Below are 12,992 nucleotides of genomic sequence, written 5' to 3' on the forward strand. Positions count from 1 at the left end.
AGCACGTTGGCCGACAGCCAACATGTCCAAGGTGGATGGCTCCTGAGGGAGAATAATGGTAGATGTTGTCCTTACACACACACACACACACACACACACACACACACACACACACACACAGTTCAAGGCCATCTTCAATCACGTAGAGAGTTTGAGATCAGCCTGGACTGTGAGAAACCTTGTTTCCAAAAACATAAAAAAACTTAGTGCTTAGAAAAGTGTTTCTCGCCAGGCATGGTGGCACTCGCCTTAATCCCAACACTTGGGAGGCAGAGGCAGGCAGATCTCTGTGAATTCGAGGTCAGCCAGTCTGGGAACCCCCCTTTCCAAAAGTGTTTCTACTCAAACGTTTGAGCTGCTTTTGTTGTGGGGTATCCTCCAGAGAAGACTCCAGAGAGGACATGGGTTTGAACCAGTAGAATGGCTTTATTGGCTGTCTGGGGACTACACTGGGTGAGGGGATTCCAGTGTAGCTCTGAACCTTTCTCGGGGTGAATTTTAAGCACAAAAAAACATATTCTGGGTTTGCATACTTCAGTTAAGAAGAACAGTTAGTCAGAAGCAGAACTGTAAAAAGCCAAAACAAAACAAAACAAAACCAAAAAGCAAGGTTATATCATTTAGAGACTTTTCCAGAACCACGGACTTTGATGGACTAGGTCTTCGGTTTTGGCAGGTGGTGCGATATGCTGACTTTTACAGTCTGAATTGTACGTCGGTCATGGGGCCAGTTGCGCTAAGAACTAGGGCCCTGTTACACTCCTAGACAGCAGATACAGCCCAGCTCAGGGGCTTTACAAGCTTTAGAGCAATACTATGGGGAGGGAGACACACCCTAGGGCTCCAAATTTGGCAGCTCTCAATTAGCCCACGAGGTGGAAACCATTAGCCATCAATATCTGGAGAGGCAGGGTCTTTTACTTATTTTTTTAATTTAAGTTTATTTTTGGTTTTTCGAAACAGGGTTTCTCTGTGGAGCCTTGGCTTTCTTGGACTCTCTCTGTAGACCAGGCTGGCCTAGAACTCACTGTGATCCATCTGCCTGTCTTTGCCTCCCGAATGCTGGGATTAAAAAGGCGTGTGCCACCACCAAATGGCTGAGAAGCAAGGTCTTAACTGTGTAAATAAGGCTCTCCCTGATTTATTTAGTTATTTATTGTATTTTTTGAGACAGGGCTTCTCTTGTAGTCCTGGCTGTTCTACACCTGGCTGTGTAGACCAGACTGGCCTTGAACTCACAGAGATACGCTTGTCTTTGCCTTCTGAGTGCTGAGATTAAAGGCATGTACCGCTGGGTGTGGTTTAACTCAGTGGTAGAGGGCTAGCTTTGCACGTGGGAGCCTAAGGGTTCAATCCCCAGTAGAAAGTGAGGAGAATGGCCTGGTTATCTGCAAATGATTATGGGCTATTGCTCATCAGTAATCTTGAAAGAGACCTATTATAGTCAGGGGATCTGTTCTCTGGCCAGCCTTCCCTGCTCCAGATCCCAAACGGTACTAGAACACTTTTGTGTCCCTAGTACCCTTCACAGGCCCTGCCCCCGGACCTGGGAGCCAGAGCAAGTGAGTTAGCGAAAGCATCAATGAATGTAAGCGTGGGTGATCCAGTGGGTAAGAAAATGAGTGACAGCCGGGGGCTGAGAGCCCGGGAGGTTGGGCCCGCATCTGAGGGCGGTGGCTCTAGAAGGCGCGGGCGATGCTCACGCTCGCACTCAGCGCCTTGGACCAGTTGCTATGGAACACAGCCCGGGCCGAGGCCACGTGATAGGGGCGTGGCCGGGGCCAGGGGCGTGGCCTCACGGTTTTGGGTGAGCGGAGGGGCGTGGCGAGGTTGGGATGGGCGAGGCCACGCTGGACAAGAGCTGGCGTGGGCGGGGCTGGCCAGCGGGCGCGGGAGGAAGTCACGTGGGCGCGCGGGCTCACATGACTGGCCGCGCGATGGACCCGCTGCCCTCGCCGGCAGTCGCTGCGGCAGCTGAGGCGGAGGCTGACGAGGAGGCGGATCCGCCGGCGACAGGTAGGGCACGCGGCGGCCCGGTGGCTCTATGTGGAGAGCCAGGTGCCTCGCACTCGGGGACCACCTGCCCGCGTCACACCTCTCCTGGTCGGGAGGGTGGTGCCAGCTTCTTCCCGCTGCTCCCTGGGACGCTGCGCTCCAGCCCTCGCTCGGTCAGCGCGCGCTCGTGGGGAGTTGCACCTGGGTCTTTTCTGATCCCACCTTGCAGACGATTGTCGAGAGAGTGGTTTATATTCACGTGTGGCCATGCCCAGGAAAAGGGATGTGTCTTCTGTATAAAACTGTTTTCCCGGGGTTCCGGGCTTTGTGGACTGTGGGTACACATCCATGTGGCCGGAGATGCAAGGTTGGAGCTGGGCCTGATGTGTTTCAGCCAGTGTCATTGAGTATGGGCATTTAGAGTAGTGGTGGAAAGACAGGTTCTTCTCTTAGGGAGGAAAGGTTTAGGGTAGTAGCTTTTAACCCCAGGGGAGGGAGGACATGAATGAACGCCTTTGATAGATGGAGTGTCGCAGTGTCTAGATCGAACTCATCTTGGAGCTTGATCTATGCTTTGGGTCTTGCTGGGAAACACATTGTATTCTTGAGGTTGTATGTTGGAGCTACCACTTATGTGTCTATACCAGGGCGCCTTGAGAATGGGAAACTACTTCTGTTTTTGTGAAAAGTTATTTTTTATTATTCTTTCTCTCCTCTCTCTTCTCTCTCTCTCTCTCTCTCTCTCTCTCTGTGTGCGCACACACTGGTGCTCTTGGAGGACAGAAGTGTTAGATTCTCCAGGAGGCAAAGCTACAGACACTCGTCAGCCACTCCGTACAGATAGGTGCTGAGACCCAAACCCGGGTCTTCTGCAAGAGCTCTGAGCCCCTGTCTGCCCCTTAAAGCAGTGGTGATGATGGGTCAGAGATCTCTTGGCAGATTTGGGACCTTCCATATTGATTTATGCAGAACTCAGCTAATGGCTGACATTCGGAATGATTTCACCTGCATTTTTGACAGAGAACTTAGCTTTCGTGGGCAGTGGTGTGACTTGTACATTAGTCACAGCCATGTAGCCCTTCACGATTTACAGGCCCTCCCAGCAGCCACGTAAGTAGAAAAAATGGGGTTTTCAGCCTGTCATTTCATTCTCTATGAAACTTGGCACCAGTCTGGTGGAGTGTAAAGAAAAATTTTCTTCCTTACCTTCCGGGGAGAAGCTCACTTGGAGTGTGTCTTAGTGGAGACTTTGGCTAGGTGGGCTCGAATCAGAACATCTTTGAGAATGACGCTTCAGAAAATGATTGTGTGTATGCCGTGTGTGTGTGGACAGTGTGGTGTGGCTTAGGTATGGAGAGGCCGACTCTGTACAGCCAGTCAGTTCTCTCTTTCCACTTTTCCGCGAGTTTTGGTTACTGAACTTAGGCCGTTGCACATGTGTGGTAAATGTCCCCCCTCAACCACTGAGCCCTCTCACCTGGCCCTGAGGATTTGTTGGATTTTAGAGGTAATAGGCTCAGGCAACCCGATTTCGACAGGTTGGTATTGGCTTCAACTGCACCTTCACAGTTGGCTGATTTTGAACATCTCAAAGGATTAACTAGTGTGGGCTTATGGGCTCAGAGCAGATCTCCTCTTCCGTCTTCTGTCTACACTTGAGAGCTGCCAGTCGTCGTCGTCGTCACATAGGGGCTGTGAGGTCTTTATGTCCGTAGTGGTTTGGGATATCTGGGGTGGGGTGGGGAATGGGTTCACTGTAGCTGTCAGCACGCAGCTCCATTATCACCTATTTGAAGGGTAACCCGTGCGTACTCTGTAGCCGTCCCTTCAGGAGAACTGAACTCACAGAGATGTGACAGACAGCAGTGTCTGATTGCAGGGATTAAAGGCAACCACCACCACAGCTGGCTTCACTGATTTTTTTTTTTTTTTTGAGACAGGGCCCACTATGTAGTTCCGGCTTTAAACCCACAGTCCCCCTGCCCTCCTGCCTAGTCTCCTAAGTGCTGAGATTGTAGGTACATCTGCACAGCTGCACCTTGTGTGTCCAGAGGCCCATGGTCCAAAGCAAGTCACCCTGGCTGAAAACAAGATGTCACAGTCTCCAGAGGCCTTGAGGGAGTGCTCATATGCTGGTCTTCCCAGCTTGGAGAAAAGGCCCATCCCTAGGCTGGTGGTCTCCTTTCCCCAGCAGCCCTTAGCCAGGTCTCTTTTGTGTGGCCTTGCTCGCTTTTTGTCTATTTCCATTTTTAAGGACCCCCTGTGAATGGGGGGGGGCCCACCCAGGAAAGTCAAGCTTTTTCTTCTTATGTTCACATCAGCTGATGAGCAACCTCAAATTTCACTGTAATCCTAAATTTCCTTTTGCTGAGTGAAAGTAAGAAAGTCATAGGTCCTGGGGTTTGGGCTCTTACATGGCACTCATGACAAGAAAAGATTCTAGGAGGGCCGGGCGTGGTGGCGCATGCCTTTAATCCCAGCACTCGGGAGGCAGAGGCAGGCGGATCGCTGTGAGTTCGAGGCCAGCCTGGTCTACAAAGTGAGTCCAGGACAGCCAAGGCTACACAGAGAGACTCTGTCTCGAAAAACCAAAAAAAAAAAAAAAGAAAAAAAAAAAAAGAAAATATCCTAGGAGTGGAATAGCTGGATACTAGGGTCTGCACAGTTGCTGATTTTGACTGATGGAGGGCTGGTGCGATGGCTCAGCCAGTAAAGGGACTTGCTGCCAAGTTTGTTTGATCCTCATATGGGGGTGGATGGAGAGAATTAAGAATATTTTATTTTTGTTTTAATTTCCATTACCAGAGTAGCAATGGATTTCCGTTCCCTTACCCCCTCCTGATGTGACACATTTGAGTCTCTTCCTCAGTTGCTCTCTACCTTATATTTGCTTTAAATATTTACTTATGCCTGGGCAGTGATGGCTCATCCTTTTAATCCCAGCACTTGGGCGGTAGAGGCAGGTAGATCTCTGAGTTTGAAGTCAGCCTGGTCTACAGAGTGAGTTCCAGGACAACCAGTGTTACACAGAGAAACCTTGTCTCGAAAAAACAAACAAACAAACAACAACAATAATAAAACAACAAGCAAGCAAACAAACAAAAAGATTTACTTATATGTGTGCAGGCAAGTGCGTGTGTCTGCCTGTGCATACTTGGAAGTCAGATAAAGGTGTCAGATCCCTTGGAGCTAGCCTTACAGGTATTCGTGGGACACTAGACTTCGTTGTGTGGGTGCTGGCATCTGAACTCAGGTCCTCATGATTGCAAGGCAAAACATTCTCAAGAACATGCCAAGCCATCTGAGCCATCTCTCCAGCCTCCCCACCTTATATTTTGAGACAGGGTCTCTCCCTGAACCCTGGGAGCTTGCTGATTTGGTCAGATGGGTTGCCAGCAAGCTCCAGGCTTCTCTTTTGGAAACCACTGCTGTGCTGGGAGTACAGGCACAGAGTGCCATGCTGTCACACATGCACAGCAAAGACTTTAGTGACTGAGCTGTCTCCCCAGTTTCCTCTCTCCTCTGTGGATTTTTATGTTGAAGTTGTAACTGGTGAAGTATTTGGAATGGTGTGATGGTATCTATCTGTGTGCCAGCACTCAGGAAGCCCAGGCAAGAGGGTAATGAGTTAAAACCAAACCAAACCATGAGCTACACACAATCGACCTCTCAAAACAAAGGCTAGAACTGGAGGTGACCAAGTAGAGGCCCTGCTGCCAACCCTGACTACCTGTGTTTGATCTCTGAAACCCTCATGGGGCAAGGACAGATGAGTCTTCAGAGTTGTCCTTTGTCTTCCTCGTATGTGCTGTGGCACACCTTTGTCTTCCTCTCCTGATAATAAAATAAATCTAATAAAATACAAACGGGCTGGAGAGATGGCTTAAGGGTTAAGAGCACTGCCTGCTCTCCCAAAGGGTCCTGAGTTCAATTCCCAGCAATCACATGGTGGCTCACAACCATCTACAATGAGATCCTATGCCCTCTTCTGGCCTGTACGCATACATGCAGGCAGAGCACTGTATACATAATAAATAAATAAATCTTTAAAAAACAAACAAAAGACCTTAGTCTAGGTATGGTAGTGCATGCCTTTAATCCCAGCATGTAGGAGGCAGAAGCAGGCAGGTAGATTCCTGGGAGTTCTAGGCCAGCCAAGGCCACATAGTAAGACCCTCACCAGCAAATGAAGGCATTAATATCCATTTAAAAAGTGGGGCTGCCGGGCGCACTGGCACTTAATCCCAGCACTCAGGGAGGCAGAGGCAGAGGCAGGTGGGTTACTGTGAGTTTGAGGCTGGCCTGGTATACAAAGGGAGTCCAGGACAGTGGAGGCTACACAGAAAAACACTGTCAGGGGTGGGGTGGGGTGGGGTGGGGTGGGGTGGGGGAGTGGAGTTGGGGCTGGAGAGAAGATCTGGGTCCTATCATCAGCACTCACAGGACACCGCCCCCTCCCCCCATAATTTGTCTGTAACTCTTGTTCCAGGAGTTTCAACGTCCTCTCCTGGCTTTTTCGTAATAGCATGCACATGGTATACAGAGATGTAGGCAGAATACCCAGACACACACAGTAGACGCTAGAGAACCGGTTCAGCGGTAAGAGCACTTGCTGCTCTTTCAGGGGATCCCTAATTTGTTTCTAGCACCAATACGGCTACTTAACAGTCTGGACCTCCAGCTCTAGAGGACTCAGTATCCTTTTCTGGCTCCACAGGCATGCATCTGTTGTACACACATACATACCTGCAGGCGAAACATGCAAATACACAAGAAAAAAAAAGAAAAAACGGAGTGGAGCTGGGGGTGTGGCTCAGAGGAAGAACACTTGCTTAGTGTGTACAAGGTCCTGGTTCCATCCTCAGTGATGTAGGGACAATAAATACCCAGAGTCACTGGAGCAATGTGGTGTGTGCCTAGGATCTCATCTCAGTGTGTGTGTGTGTGTGTGTGTGTGTGTGTGTGTGTGTGTGACAGCAAGAGCACACATGTACAAGTAAACCATGCACTTTGTTGCTGTGTGTCCCTGCCCTGCTTCACACTGTCTTTGGGAGGCTGGTCTCCATTGTGTTAGCTCCGCTCCTTTTGATGGCATTCCACACATTCCAGCGGGCAGCTATCCTCCTGTTCTCTGTGGTCAGGTCACCTGGCCTTCGCTCTTCGCCTCCCTGCCGCCTCCTCCAGCTTGTCCTTCCTGCCCCGCCTGGGCTCACAGCCCCCTGACCGTCAGTTCCTTGCTTAAGTGAAGTTTCCTTCTCTGGGTGTTTGCACTTGTCACAGTTCATTGAGCTGCCACCTCGGATGTGTGTGTAGCTGATGGCAGTTTAATCACCCCTGAAATGGCTGCTCACATTAAAAGCATCCATCTTCCTGTTTTACACACTGTGATCTGAAGACTTGAGTTGGCCAGAAGCTTATTTTTCTTTGCCTCTTCAGCACCTGGAATAATACCTGATACTCAGGAGGAGCCCAAATGCTTGAAGAAAACTGCAGATTATCATACGTCTCTTAAAAGATAGCGTCATATTTCAACTTCCTAGTGTATGTTTCATTTAATTTTATGTGTGTGAGTGTTTTGCCAGCATATATATATATATATATATATATATATATATATATATATATATATATATATATATCTCCTTCGTGCTTGTCTGGCGTCTGAGGAAGTCAGAAGAGGCATGCAATTCTCTGGAAATGGAGCTACAGATGGTTATGAGCTACCATGTGAGTGCTGGGAAACTGAACCCAGGTCCTCTGCAAGAGCAACTGTCTTAACTATTGAGCTATCTCTCCAGTCCTGGTCATCTCCTCTTCTTCCTCCTCCTCTTTCTTTGAGTTCCTAGTAACATTTCTCTCTCCCCCCCCCCCCCCCCGCCCCATTTTGTTTTTTGGTTTTTCGAGACAGGGTTTCTCTGTGTAACAGCCCTGGCTGTCCTAGACTGGCTTTGTAGACCAGGCTGGCCTTGAACTCACAGTGATCCACCTGCCTCTGCCTCTGCTGGGATTAAAGGCGTGTGCCACCACATGTGGCATTATGGAGTTTCTAGAAATATTTCCCTGTGTATTTACCATGGTGCTTTGCTTGGGTTTTACCCTCTCTGCCTATCTCCCGATTTCTCTTTATTCTCTCTTGGCTATGGTTGTAGCTTCGTTAGGTGGGCGCTCCCATGAAGCACTGGGCCCTGTCCTCAGTACCAAATAAATTGGGTGTCGTGGTGCGCTCTTGTCATCTCTGTATTGGATGCAGGAGGATCATAAATTCTTTTTTTTTAAAAAAGATTTATTTATTATTTATATAGTATTCTGCCTGCATGTGTACCTACATACCAGAAGAGAGCCCAGATCACATTATAGATGGTTGTGAGCCACCATGCGGTTGCTGGGAATTGAACTCAGGACTTTTGGAAGAACAGAGAGTGCTCTTAACCTCTGAGCCATCTCTCTAGCGCTGAGGATCATAAACTCAAGGCTAGCCTTCATCTAGCCTAGACTATGTGCGGCCATATTTTAACACACACACACACACACACACACACACACACACACACACACACACACAATTTGCAAGGTAAAATGTGTCAGATTGAAGAAAGAGGAACTAGCTGGGTCTCTATTATGTAGAACAGATTCTGACAGAGTTTGTGGTTTAGCAAGAAAGTGATGTATTCCGAGCAGGGGAATTCTGTTTTCATGTTTTTTTTTTTTTCTGTTTCCTGAGAAAAATGAAGCACAAAGAAGACGTGCTGTGCCGTGTGCCAGGGTGGTGGGCAGAGGCTGCAGGAGGAGTGATGTGTTCACACCTGGAACTGCAGGTGGGCTCAGACCCGAGGGCCGGGCTTCCCCAGTTTCCTTTATAGAGTCACTAATGAATTAGAACCTGAACTAAGGGAGGTGTGGTTTTGGGAATGTGTTTGGAGAGAAATGATGGCCTTAACTCTTGGAGAATCAGATGCAGGCTTGTTAGTGGTTTGATTTTGATTTTAGACTGATCTCATGTAGCCCTGAACTGTGGAGCCTCTTACATCTGTCTCCCAAATGCTGGTAATAGGCAAACACCATCATATCTGGTTTGTGCAGTGCTGGGCACGGAACCCAAGGCCTCACACATGCCAGGTGAGCACTCCACACCAGCTGAGTCCCAGCCCCACCCAAGCTTGGTGATTGAACACGCCACACTACGTGTGCAAGGCAACCAACAGCTCTGATTCTGAGTGGCGTGCCAGCCCTCTCTTGTCTCTTGTGGTTGTTTTAATGTGCCTGTGTGTGTGTGTGTGTGCACATTTGAATGTTGATGTGTGTGCCCGTGCAAGTGTGTGGGTGCACATGTGTGGAGGACAGAGGTTAATGTTGGGTGGCTTTGTTGGTCTCCACCTTTTTTGTTTGTTTTAGACAGGGTCTCATTTTGTGCCTTGGCTGGCCTGGAACTCATTACGTAGACAAGGGTGATCATAAGGTTGGGATCAGCGGTGCGCACTGTCATGCCCTCTCTACCTGAGCTTTTGAGACACAGTCTCTCACTGAACCTGGGGCTGGCCAAGTCAGCTGGACTGGCTCTCTGCTGGCCTCCTTCCTGATGCTGGAATTATAGGCACAGGGCACTACACTTAGCTGGCTTTCTTTCTTTTCTCTCTTTCTTTCTTTCTTTTCTTTCTTTCGTTTTTCAAGACAGAGTTTCTCTGTGTAGCCCTGGCTGTCCTGGAACTCACTCTGTAGAACAGGCCTTTCAAGTGCTGGGAGTAAAGGTGTGCGTCCACACCTGGGCTCCAACTAGTTTTCTTACTTGGGTGCTGGGTGGGCTTTGAACTCAAGTTCTTGTATTGAATGGTAAAACTTTTCCACCTGAGCCATCTTCCCAGACCCTCTGTTTGCTTTTTCTCTTGAGTTAGGGTCTCCTTACTTTACCTAGATTGGTGTGGAACTCAACTGTGTAGCTAGTTGCCAACTTGCAGTCCTCCTGCCTCAGCCTCCCAGGTAGCTGGGCTTGCACTCTCGCCCCTAGCTCAGTTGGTGTTTTTTTTGTGTGGATGGGTTTTGGAAGGAATTTTGCTGCTTCTACAATGCTCATGGGAGTGTTTTCTTTCTTTGTTTTTTGGCTTTTGGTTTCCTTCTCTATACAGGGTTTCTCTGTGTATCCCTGGCTTTCCTGGAACATTCTGTGTAGACCAGGCTGGCCTCAAATTCATAGAGATCTGCTTGCCTCTGCCTCCCAAGTGCTAGGATTAAACACATGGGCCACCACCACCTGGAAATGTTTTTTTTTTTTTTTTTGAGACAAGGTCTCATGTAGCCTAGGTTGGCCTCAAATGACTATGTAGCTGAGGATGGCGTTACATTCTTGTTTTGTTTTTCGAGACAGGGTTTCTCTGTGTAGCCTTGGCTGTCCTGGACTCACTTTGTAGACCAGGCTGGCCTCGAACTCACAGAGATCTACCTGCCTCTGCCTCCCAAGTGCTGAGATCACCTTCGCTTCTTGAGTACAGGATGGCAGACATGTACCACCCTGCCTCCTGGCTTATATGCTGGGGATGGGGCCCAGGACATCCTGCATGCTATGCAAGCACTCCACCAACCTGCCTCCTCCCCATCCCTACAGCGATGTCATTTACCAGCAGTTCTCCACGCCTGGTTTGTGCCTGGGAAGTGTTGACTGCTGGAGTCTTACGGAGGAGTTGTAGTCAGACCCAGAAACACTTAATGCTGCATGGGAGTTGGCGCTTTGAGGAAACGTTGCCTAAGTGCAGAGAGCCGCCAGTGCAGACATTTTTTCCAGAGATTCTGATCCCTCAGCCTCCTCCAGCAGTTCCTTGTTTCCTGCTCAGCTCATGAACTTGTCCTCTCTGTGTCCCGGATATAGCTTTCAAGGTCTTTTTTGTTTTGTTTTGTTTTTTGTTTTCCTCTGCTGATTTTTTTTTCAGTGCTGAGTAGGTTTATTTTATTTTTATTTGTTATTTGGTGGAGGCTGGGGTTAGGTAGCCCAGACTGGCCTTGAAATATATACATGAAAGAATGGTCCGTCTGCCTCTACTTCCTAAGTGTGGAGATCAGAGGCGAGCACCGCCACTCCTGGGTTTTATGTTGCTGGAGCCCAGAGCATACTGTGTGCCAGTCATGTGCTATGCCAAACAAGCCCCAGACTGAGCCCAAAACTGTCAAGTTGTTTTTGAAATGTTCTACTCAGTGGCATAATGTAAACTATGTAACTGTCACATGGTCACGTAGTCATATAGTCAGTGACATAGCTCGGAATGGAATATCGTGCTTCCCTGACGGGCTTGGTGACACACGCCTTTTACCCCGGCACTAGGGAGGCAGAGGCAGGGGATCAGTGAGCTGGGCCCCTGAGGCTGGAACTGGATGGGAGTCGAGGACTGCAGGGCAGGATCAGAAGAGAGGGCAAGGCTGGGGTCCTGTCCTAGTAGTTACTTTTCTGTTGCTGTGATGAAACACCCACGACCAAGGGCACTTATAAAACAAAGCATTTAATTGCGCTTACTTACTGTTTCCAGAGGCTTAGAGTCCATTATGTAGGAACAAAGTTATGGTGGCAGAAGTAGCTGAAAGTTCACATCTTGATCCACAACTAGCCTGCAGACACACAGACACACAGACACACACACACACAGAGCATGCCCCGGCCCAGTGACATATCTCCTCTAACAAGGCCACACCTCCTAATCCTTTCCAAATATACTGCTTTGGGGGGCTAGGGAAGAGGGTCTCGGGTGGGAGGCTTTGCAGGGTTCCCGGCCCGGCTGTGTGAGTGGGCTTTCTAAGGGCTGCAGGTGCCGGCCCACTGCTCCCTGTGGGTGACTAGTGTGCTTTCCCTGTGGAACAGTTTAGGCCCTCACTGCAGTCCCTTGCAGGTGAGGAAATGGCAGTACAAGGTGGTTTGTGGTAAGCGGTGGCGCTGGAGTCACAGCGGATGCCTGGCTCTCGTGAGGAGTGGATGCCGCCTGTCCTGACGTCTACTCTTGTGACTTCCTTAATCTGCCCTGAACTGACCAACGAAGTGCCTCACGGAGAAGCCTGGAATCTCCCCTCACCTTCCTGATGGGATGGTGGCTAGGCTTGTCATCCTGTGTACTGCCCAGGCCCAGGTATGCTTGTGCTGCACCCTCTCCTTCAGAGCAGAATGTTCTCAACGGGATGAAAGGACACATCGGAAGAGCATCCAATGGAGTGGGTGCCCGTGTAGCCTGCTGGCCTCTGGCTTAGGCACAGCAGTGCGTCTGGCCAGCAGGCACAGGGCGTGGAGGCGGGTGGCCAGCAGGGCTGAGTGTGGGTCTTTGGCTGGCTGCCTCTCCTGAGCAAGCCACCACTTCCTGAATTCTGGGAGGCACTGGGCAAGTTCCCCACAATGAATTACAGCCTCCACTGTCACTGGCTTAGCTCTGGTCTGCTCATCTTGGGGTTTCAGGGTATCTGAGTGTCATGTGACAGCCACCTTGGCGTGGAAGATTCAGCCTCCACACTTGGTGCAGATGATGTGGGTGTTGGGGAGGATCTGACTCAGTAGTTTCCTTTCTGTAACAAAATTCCCAGTTCCTAATTTGTTACGTGGATTTCTACGGCCTTCCGATTCTGGTTAATTGTATTCCTGGGCTGTCTACATCTCTAGCCGTGGAAGGCGGGGACTCCTGCCTTAGCCTTCATGTTCCTACCACAGATCAATACGGTTTGTGTAAATGGATTTGGTCTTGTGGTGCTTGGCTAATTACATTGCCAAGTGCCTGCTCGGCAGTCTCTGGGAGCACCTAGCTCTTTGTTTTGTCTTTTGAGACATGGACTTAGGTAGCCCAGACTGACTTTGAACTTGCTATGTAGCCAGAGATTGCCTTGAACTCCTGATCCTCTTACCTTATGCAGCGCTGGGGAGGGTACCCAGGGCTTTGTGAATGCTAGGCAAGCGTTCTCTACCACTGAATCACATAACCAGCACGTCCCACCCTTTTTGAGACAGGCTGTCACTGTAGTCCAGGCTGGCCTTGAACTCT

The 12,992-nt window shown here is 49.5% G+C and overlaps 1 protein-coding gene across 2 annotated transcripts in view; it reads left to right on the forward strand.

Annotated features, from left to right (window-relative positions):
* The first annotated feature begins 1,870 nt into the window (after positions 1-1,870).
* The window catches only part of SNX8 (sorting nexin 8), a 49,478-nt gene continuing 38,356 nt past the window's right edge, over positions 1,871-12,992 (forward strand). For both annotated transcript variants that reach the window (XM_084761265.1, XM_084761266.1), the window contains exon 1: positions 1,871-2,016. In XM_084761265.1, coding sequence (XP_084617391.1) covers positions 1,923-2,016 — 94 coding nt within the window. In that variant the 5' untranslated portion in view covers positions 1,871-1,922. The remainder of the gene's footprint in view (positions 2,017-12,992) is intronic.

The sequence above is a fragment of the Acomys minous genome, assembly GCF_964271855.1.
Source record: "Acomys minous genome assembly, chromosome: 16".
NCBI lineage: Eukaryota > Metazoa > Chordata > Mammalia > Rodentia > Muridae > Acomys > Acomys minous.